Source organism: Homarus americanus, unplaced genomic scaffold (genome assembly GCF_018991925.1).
Source record: "Homarus americanus isolate GMGI-L3 unplaced genomic scaffold, GMGI_Hamer_2.0 scaffold48220, whole genome shotgun sequence".
NCBI lineage: Eukaryota > Metazoa > Arthropoda > Malacostraca > Decapoda > Nephropidae > Homarus > Homarus americanus.
This window is the reverse complement of record NW_024755060.1, coordinates 500,660-510,686: the sequence shown is the minus strand read 5'-3', so window position 1 is coordinate 510,686 and position 10,027 is coordinate 500,660. Positions and strand designations below refer to the sequence as shown.

Below are 10,027 nucleotides of genomic sequence, written 5' to 3'. Positions count from 1 at the left end.
ATAGACAAGTCACCCCTTGTCCGCCTACTGTATAAGCTGGGCAACTGCAGGTGTTCTAATCTCTGAGCACCTGAGGTGCCGCAGTCCCTAGCATATCTCGGGGGCAAGACAGTACTCCAGACGGGGAAGCACCGTTTAGGCATGTGACCGACCTTCTTATAAGACTTACCAGCTTAGTTGCTTGATTCACCTTCTCACAATGGTCCGAGAACTTCAGTTCGTTGTCAACATGCAATGATACACACTCAGGTCATTTTTCATATTTGGTCTCCTTTAATGGTGTTTCTTCATCCTGCTGGGACAAGTGATACGCCAGATGGAAATGCCGTATTTGTCCGATCAGCCAAGTGAAGCAATGATGGGTCTTGTTAGTACTTGGATAGGTGACCGCCTGGCCCTAAGAATACCAGATGTTGCTGACATAAGGACTTTACTAAAAAAAGCATCTCATGGCTTTGGCAGTTGTCCCTTGTCAAATTGGCTGACTGTCTTTACTGTTGGTACGACCTATGTACAGTTCGGGGTCAAAAGTCTTGGACACTTAGCAATATCTGGCATCTACTTCTGAGTTATACATATATATATATATATATATATATATATATATATATATATATATATATATATATATATATATATATATATATATATATATATATATATATATATATGATTGGGATATACTAATAACACTACTTGTCACCACATATTATGCCTGCACCACAAAATGGGATAAAACTCTCCTTAATACCTAAGATCTTCGGGTACTTACATGCCAAATACTGTCAAGTGTCCAAGACTTTTAACCCCAACTGTACATCCTTTTGCATTCCGTGACATTGAATCTTAACACAAGACTTAACAGCTATTATCTTAACCACTCTTGACACCGGCAGAAATCTTTTTGTTGCTCTTCACAATCATTTGGTTCTTAATTTCCCTGATTATCTTGGCATCGTCCGCAAACATTTTTATGGAGGAATGTATAGCTTCTGGCATGTCATTTATAAAACAAAAAAAACAACAACAACGGGCCCAGTACACTGACCTGTGGTACTTCGCTTGACACGGGTACACATGACGACTTCGTGCCATTAATCACCACACACTGCTTGCGGTTATGAAGAAAGTCTCTGATCCACGTGCACCTATAGGACACTTCCGCGAATCCCGTACCCTTACAGTGTAATTGTCAGCCTTTTATGGGGTACGCTGTCGAAAGCCTTGGCAAAATCTAGGTAAATACGAATATTTTTTCGATATTGGCACCACGTTTCATCCTGTGAGGCAAAACAAAACAAACATCGCGTGTTGATCAACTCTTCCGGCAAAGTCTATCTGTAAGTTACTGTAGTTTTCGACGATTTAGAAATACGTAGAATATCTCACAGTTGCTGGGCCGTAGGCTGTACGAATAGAGAAGTTGGGCAATACAAATCTTTACCATTTTATCGCCTGGCAATAGGTAAATTTCTGATAGAAAAACGAAGACGCGTTGCTTGGATCACTGCCATCACAAGAGAAGACTGGAAGACATGGTCTTTAGATCAAGTATCTCGAGCAATGATTTCTGGAGAACATTTTGTTTAGAAATTGTGGACTTATTTTAACTCTTGGAATCCGTTTTAATTTTAGTAAGTTCGATGTAACTTGGTGGGGAGATTGGGCCCAAGCAAAATGTGTGGTTAATAATAATAAATTCGTTAGTTATGAGTACAAGAGTGAAGGCTGAACTTGTACTTACACCTGAGGAGGATGTCAATGAGTGAATATCGATTTTACTTAAACGTGTCAATGTTAAAATAAAATACTTCCCATCACCTGAAGATTGACCCCCAACTCATTACACTGATAATTAAACACCCTAACACTGCCTAGGTTAGGCAAGGTTTCCATGAAGAACTACATGGTAACATCTTACTGTAGACCCACGTGGTAACATCTTACTGTAGCTCTACATGGTAACAACTGGTAACTGTACACCTTACGTAGCAACAAGCACTAGCTGTAGCGATACACATCAAGAACCAGAACTGTAGAAGCACAGTGTAACCAACTATAACAGTAATGCATCATGATATATTAAACCAGTGTTGCAATAAATAATAAAAGTGATTTATTATGTGTGCTAATGTTGTCACCTTCACCATAGAGTCAGTTTAACAGCGTGTGGAAGGTCTGTCCTATGAGGCTTCGTTCACCTGTGCATATATAGAGCAGTCCGGTGGTTACGTAAGCCAAGAAGTGGCTGTAACTAGGAGCAGGACCACTGGAGCCATGGGCAAGGTAGAGACAGGGATATGGAGGGAGCCATTGGCAAGGATCGTGGGTGGAGAACAAGGACGGGGACATGGGGTGGGGGGCACAAGACACGAGGATATATAAGTAAGACGGGTCTCATCTGCCCATCTTAAGGATCTTTTCAACACAGCCAGGATGAGGATGCTGGTAAGGCGCACAGTCTCTCAACATTGTCAATGAATCAAGTGGTTATTGAAGTGTTTCTCGTGTGGTCTTAACCCAACGTGTCTGAGTTCCGTCTATCACATGTACTCACTGTGTTGTACGGTCAGCTGGCGTGCCCACATACCTTGTTTAACGTTTGTATACTCTGTCCTGTGTCCACCCGTCTCTCCGTCCGTCGCCTCGATACTAGATTGCTCACTCTGTAAAATCAAGTCTTCCAGTTTTCCCTGAAAGATCAGAAATTCAGGCGCGATTTACTGTTCACTTTCTACCGTTTACGGGTCATATATGATAATTTATTGTTCACTTTCCATTTATCTACTGTAGGTAAACGTGTTTTGCAGATACTTAGTTTATTACCAAGTGAGGATTGCAGTTCAACAGGTGTTTAATTAGTGTTTGCCTGGGAGAAAATTCTATGTTTAAGGACTGTACAGTCCCCTTCACTAGTGCGTTTACAGGGGCTCGTCAGGTTGTGTGCTGTGTGGCAACGTTGTGTTTGTTTACATTCGACAGAAGGAAACTGGCAATAATAAACACACTATGGAACCAAAGTAAAACAATATTAAAACAAATATCTCAATATAATGTTTTGTGGAATGTTTATATAACACGTCCCTGTAAACGCACTAGTGAAGGGGACTGTACACGAGGGAGCTAAGTGCGTCAAGAGTGACTCACACTACACCAACTTGCTGTGTGTACAATATTATTAACAAGAAAGTTTATATTAATTTATGACTATAGATGAAAATTTTAATATTAATCTGATCATTGTAGTTAACGATTAGAACAAGATAATTAACCAATCACTAGAGATTGGTGATGGGGAAAATCTCTGATGAATATTTAGTCGGTACATCGTTTCTGTATCGCTTGGTGGCGCTTCACGTGCGGGGACTTGTGGCTTGAGCAGTAAGATATTTTGCTTCCCACAACATTAACATTCCAGTTTATTTCACTTTAAGATGAAATAACCTAACCTAACCTAAAGTAACTCAATCTAACTTAACCCAACCTAGCATAAAGTAACGTATCATAACCTAACCTAACCCCTCTCAGGTAGCAATAGGGTGTTTATTCACCAGTTGCAATAAGCTGGGGTGAGTAATCTTTCTGTGATCTGACATAAACTATTACAATAAAATACAGCGCTACGTCAAACTGTATTAGATAGATAGTTGCATATCACAAGCACCTTTAATATTACATAAGCAGTGGAAGACAAAAAGATCTGAAACGAATATATTGTTTTTTTCTCATGGTATTGTGTTAAACTTCCAGCTTGTAGTCACGGCGATGGTCAGCTGTTGGGTGGGTCAGCTCCGCGCCATCCCCCTCCCCGACACCCCGTCATCTGTGATCAGCATCCCTCCGCCTGGCATCAAGTTCTCTCTCCCACAGGGTAAATCTATCTCCCTGGCCTCACCTACCGGGAATATTGCTTCTACCGTCCCTGTTCTTAAGGTTGTACCTCTCCCTGTTGCGATGGCTCAACAACCTGTGCCTTCCCCTGTCATGATGGCAGCAGAACCTATGCCTTCCCCTGTCATGATGGCTGCAGAACCTATGCCTTCCCCTGTCATGATGGCAGCAGAACCTGTGCCTTCCCCTGTCATGATGGCTGCAGAACCTATGCCTTCCCCTGTCATGGTGGCTGCAGAACCTATGCCTTCCCCTGTCATGATGGCTGCAGAACCTATGCCTTCCCTGTCATGATGGCTGCAGAACCTATGCCTTCCATGGCCATGAAGGCTGCAGAACCCTATGCCTTCCCCTGTCATGATGCCTGCAGAACCTATGCCTTCCTCTGTCATGTTGGCCGCAGAACCTATGCCTTCCCCCTGTCATGAAGGCCGCAGGACCTATGCCTTCCTGTCATGAAGGCCGCAGGACCTATGCTGCCCCTGGATGTTGGCCTGCAGAACCTATGCCTTCCCTGTAATGAAGGCTGCAGAACCTATGCCTGCCCCTGACATGAAGGCTGCAGAACCTATGCTGCCATGAAGGCCGCAGGACCTATGCCTGCCCCTGACATGAAGGCTGCAGAACCTATGCCTTCCCCTGCCATGAAGGCCGCAGGACCTATGCCTGCCCCTGACATGAAGGCTGCAGAACCTATGCCTTCCCCTGCCATGAAGGCCGCAGGACCTATGCCTGCCCCTGTTATGCAAGTCAAAGAACCTATGCAGGCTGCTGTTATGATGGCCGAAGAGCCTTTGGCTATATCTATCCTGGGAGAACAGTCCATGCCAGCTGTGGGTATGCCTGCCCCAGTCATGATGGTCGGAGCACCTCCTTCAGTCTCTGTCATGGAGGTCTCGTCCATGCCTGTGAATGATCTTGCTGTTATGTCCCCAACAGTAACCATGAGAGCAGCTTCCCCAGAGCCCATACTTGTCGCTGACCCACCCATGCCCTCAATGGTCATTCCTTACGTGGGAGGTCAGTACCGTGCCCAGGATGAGGCAGGACAGTACACCTTCAGCCACTGGGGAGGTCCTAACACCCGAATGGAGGTGAGGGATTTCCTGGGACGTACCTCCGGCAGCTTCGCCTACATCAACTCTGAGGGAGGTGTGGAGGTGAGGAAGTACACTGCTGGTGGTGGATCTGGGTTCCGCGTGGCAGCCTCAGACCTTCCCCTCGACACACCTGAAGTAGCGGAGATCAAGGCCGCCAACGCCCGTCTCCTCGCCTCTATATCTTCCACGACCAAACGAGAAGAAACTGATATGTAACTTTTTTTTTAAATGCCACTGTAAAAAAAATCGTGTGTATTTCCAGTTAAAACATACAAAAATATTAATAACGCAAAACATATGTGTTGGTATAATTGTTTCCTAATGTTTATTTTACCACAAAAGGAATATAACTTCCCAATGGATAAAGGAAATTATCCTTACAGCCCAAATAACCATAATAATATGTATGATGTTGTTCTTGTTTACATATTATACACTTTATGTTACTGTTGTTGACGACCTGCTCATGTGTTACACGAGTCAACATTAACATTGATGACACCTTTTATCTTACTCTCGTCTTAACAGTCTAACGAGATAAACCAACACACTCTTTGAGTCATTGTACATTTATTAACGTGTCAGTCCCATCTACGGTTGAGTCCCTCGTCACCAAGTTGTTCCCATTAAATAATGGTGTTTCAGACTCTCTCGTGAAGACCGCAACTCTCTACCAGAAGGACCCATGGCTGCCCTTGTCTCAAGTGGTAACGGCCCTTCACTGGATCTGTCAAGATTTTTTACAGCGGATCCATCAATGAACCCAACCGACCTCCCGAGCAGCTACCAAGCTCAAAACAGGGCAGGACAGTACGCCTTCCACCAGTCGGGTGGTCCATACAATCGAGCCGAGGCTAAAGACTGTCAGGGACGCACTTACGGCTTCTTCAAGTACATCAGCCCCGACGGCCAAGTCCAAACAAGGGTGTACCTCGCTGATAGTGAAAATGGCTTCCGTGTGTCCGCCTCAGACCTCCCTTGATACTGTACAGGTCAAGGCTGCCAACACTCCCTTCATCTTTTGGCTACAAAACCTTAACACACTAATGTGTGTCCTCTTAAAGGAAAGATGTATTAACATGTTATAAATCATTTGATTTACCATTTAAACACAGGAATTAAAATTAGCATGAAGGTGAGAATTATATTTTTCTTCAATATAACAATTACAATATGTGCCATACTGTGTGAGGCATATGTCAGTCTGGTACACAGATACATTTAAGATAAATATGTCCCGCTGTTAATAAAATGTACAATGACTCTAAGAGTGTGTTGGTTTATCTCGTTAGACTGTTACGGGGATTAACCCACCCGGCACAAGTCAACGACCCACAACGGGGCCTGGGGGAAAGACTACGACCCTAGCAGGGCCTGGGGGGCGGAACAAATAAGACTAGAAAGAGGGGGGTGCTGGTGGTAGAGTGGTACCGCTCTTGCCTTCGTAAGCGAGATGTCACGGGTTCGATTCCCGGGCCGGTGGAAGTTGTTTGGACATACTTCCTAGCCTCCATTAGTCCCTGTTCACCTAGCAGTAAAGTAGGTACCTGTTGTAAGTCGAAAGTTGCGAATTCGTATACAGGGACAAGTTGTTGGAGCTTCCAATAACTTGATGACATAAACCATTGACTCTTCAGGCTTCTGTGCCCTTGACTCTTCAGGCTTCTACTCCCTTAACTCATGAGACATAAAGGCAAGCATGAACTTAGCATGACTCCCTGTTGGGCACTGTAAACGCTTCTGCGCTTCACCTTACACAAGGATGTAGGGGAATACCAAAAAAAAATAGAAAGAAATTGAAAATATAAAAGGAAAAGGTTATATTAAACTACACCACAAAGATGCCGGAAAATCAGCTTTTTAAAGTGAGACAGATTGTATGAGTATGTAAACACAGAAGAATAGGTGAAAGAACAGAACCCTGTGGGACACCACTATTGGTAGAGAAAGAGCGAGAGATAGATCCCTCGACAACGTCTGCCATGGATCGGTTCTCAAGGAAGCTAAAGATTAGAAAACAAAGTGAGGGAGAGAAACCAGAAGAGGGAAGTTTAGAAAGCAAAGACTTGTGCCATACCCTGTCAAATGCTTTGGAGATGTCGAGAGCCACGACGAAAGTTTCTCCATAATCCCTAAGAGAGGATTACCAAAGATAGGTGCAGTAGGAGAGCAGATCACCAGTAAATCTCGCCTGGCGAAAGCCATACTGGTGATCCGACAAAAGAGAATGGCGTTCGAGGTGACGGAGAAAATAGGAGTCAAGATGGTTTCGAAAATCTTAGAGAGGGATGAAGTTAGGGCAATGGGGCGATAGTTAGAGGGATTAGAATGATCACCCTTCTTCGGGATGGGCTGAACCAAGGCATGCTTCCAAGAAGAAGGAAAAGTGTGGGTTTTGAGGCAGAGGCGAAAGAGGCGAGCAAGCACAGGGGCCAGAGCTTCAGCACACTCCCTCAGAACACGAGGGGGCATTCCGTCCGATCCATGAGCATTACTCACATCCAACCTGGATAATACACCAGCAACCCTCCGAGTGGAGATTATAGGAAAGTGCATAGGTTTAGTAGGAGGTGCATGGGTAGGAGGGATAGAGTTGGAATTGTTTAGGGTGGAATTAGAGGAGAATTAGGTGCCAAAGAGATTGACTTTGTCAGGGGGAGAGTTGGCTATAGAGTTATCAAGTCGGCAGAGAGAAGGAAAAGAAGGGGTGCAGAAGTTGTTACAGATGTTTTTGGTTAAGGACCAGAAGGATTTACTAGAGGAAGAATTAGTCAGGACAGCGGTCTTTCTTTTTTTAAATTCCGCTTGGCCCTATGAAGAATAGCCTTTCAACGATTCCTAGAAGTAACGAAAGAGGAGTGGGTAATAGGAGGAGATAGTTTCAAAGCTTGATATGCCCTATCTCTCTCCCTGCATGCAAGAGAGCAGGAGCGATCAAACCATGATTGTAAAGTGAAAGTTTTGGTATAAGATGAGATAAATGCACTCATACCACCCTGCATAACCCCAGCAATGCTGTCAGCACATACCGAGGCGTCCCGAGTGGAAAAGCAACATTCATCCCAAGCAAAGTCAGTGAAGAATTCTCGCAAGGATTGCCAGTTTGCCCTCCGATAGTGCCATAGTTGACGTTTAGAGGGGGGTGGGGGAGGTGGTCGTGCCCAGTTTGATTTGATAAAAATAAGATTGTGATCAGAAGACCCTAAGGGGGCAGAAATTGAATATGAATGAGTATGAGGGGTTAGAGGTAAAACAAAGATCAAGAATGTTAGCAAGTTGATCGTGTCGATCAGGAACGCGTGTAGGGTGTTTGATTATTTGTTCCAAATCATTAATTAAGAAAAAAGAGAGTGCCTCAGCTCCACCTGGGTCATCCCTTGCAGAGCCAAGCCACTATCTGTGATGTACATTGAAATCCCCTAGGTAGCGGATCTCGGTGTTGGGATGTATGGATAGCAACGACTCATGGCAAGAAGTGAGATAGTCAAAGAGTTCCAAATAGTTGGTAGAGTTGGGAGAACAGTATAGGATACAAAGAAAAATAGTCATAGTTGGTAGAGATATTTTGAGCCAGATGACATCATAAAGGGAAGATTCAAGATCCGTGAGGTGTAGGCGCATACCCCTCCCTTAGAACGGAAAGAGGTATAAAAGTTGTAGGAGACTTGAAAAGGTTTGGGTGAAGCTGCTTTGGTCAGTTGAAGTTCGGAAAGTAGTAAGAAGTTGGGGGAAGAGGTTAATAGATGGTGCTCCACAGAAGGAAAATTGTATCGCAGGCCGCAAATGTTGGAAAAATGAAGTGAAAAAAGCCGATCCCCCAGCAACGACAGTGGCGTCAGTAGTTTGATGATGATCAGGTCGGCCCTGGGGTCCACAACCTTCCCGACCAGTGGGACCCATCCGAGAAGGCCCCGCTTCAGTATTAATATCAACTGACAAAGAAGAATAAAATAGAATGAATAGAAGAGATCAAGAGTGAGTACGGATATATTTGTTGTGTTGTCAATAGTAAGAGACAACTGAGACCCTGCAATTGTGTATAAATGTGGCAGAAAAACAGATCAGCAACCTGGGACGTGGTCACAATTTTTGTGGTGCCATATGGTAGCAGGGTCTACCATTAGAAAACACATTATGCTTTCAATAACTTCCCTCAAGGGGTCCCCGCCCCCGTGGGCTGCACGAAGAGGAAAATGTTATTTCTGCCTTCCTGCTTAAATTCCACGTCTTCATCTGATGAGCCTATCCAGGATTTATTCTATTCCTGTGTTTACTGCATTATGGATTAAGGGCGTGTGTACAATATTATGAATTAAAGGCGTGTACATTATGGAGTAAGAACGGCATGTGTATTATGGAATAAGGGCGTGTGTATTATGGAATAAGAAGGGCGTGTGTATTATGGAATAAGAAGGGCGTATGTATTATGGAATAAGAAGGGCGTGTGTATTATGGAATAAGAAGGGCGTATGTATTATGGAATAAGAAGGGCGTATGTATTATGGAATAAGAAGGACCCAGCCAATCTTCATAGAAGTACTAAGTGCAGTAAAAAGATACGACAGTGTCAAGGTCTGGGAGGTTATTAAAATAAAACGGCACCCTTGTATTTGTATGATTACTACTGTATTGTTTTTGGTCTATGTTAACACCGGTGAGTGATACTGTAGGGTTCTCATTTATATATAAACCTCCCAGAGTGCACAAGTTTTATTCCACAGCATTTTTCAATATACAGTATGCTGTTTAGATGTTATAATCCAATCACAATCTTCATACCCTGTATACAGTATATAAACAAACCTGTAGTACAATACACTGCCCTTTTCAGATCACTTAGGAGATTCGGCCGTCCAGTTTACGTTTCCTAAGATTAACCTCACTAATGCTAACCTAACCTAATCCTTCCCAGTAGTCAGGGACTTTTAATCACCAGGTGAATAACCTGGGAGCAAATATTCATATGGTCTTTTTTTATGAAGTTACTGTACACACACACACACACCAAATAATTAAGGTGAAGACAAAAATCTACG

General features: G+C 43.7%; 2 protein-coding genes across 2 annotated transcripts; both read left to right on the top strand.

Annotated features, from left to right (window-relative positions):
* The first annotated feature begins 322 nt into the window (after positions 1-322).
* LOC121856316 (magnetosome-associated protein MamJ-like) lies at positions 323-4,185 on the top strand. Its single transcript, XM_042351793.1, has 2 exons — positions 323-511; positions 3,751-4,185. Exons 1-2 carry the CDS (start codon positions 323-325, stop codon positions 4,183-4,185), a joined length of 624 nt encoding a protein of 207 aa, XP_042207727.1.
* Positions 4,186-4,469: 284 nt separating this feature from the next.
* On the top strand, positions 4,470-5,973 carry LOC121856315. The gene is made up of 3 exons (XM_042351792.1): positions 4,470-5,204; positions 5,334-5,395; positions 5,637-5,973. Exons 1-3 carry the CDS (start codon positions 4,470-4,472, stop codon positions 5,971-5,973), a joined length of 1,134 nt encoding a protein of 377 aa, XP_042207726.1.
* Positions 5,974-10,027: the final 4,054 nt, after the last annotated feature.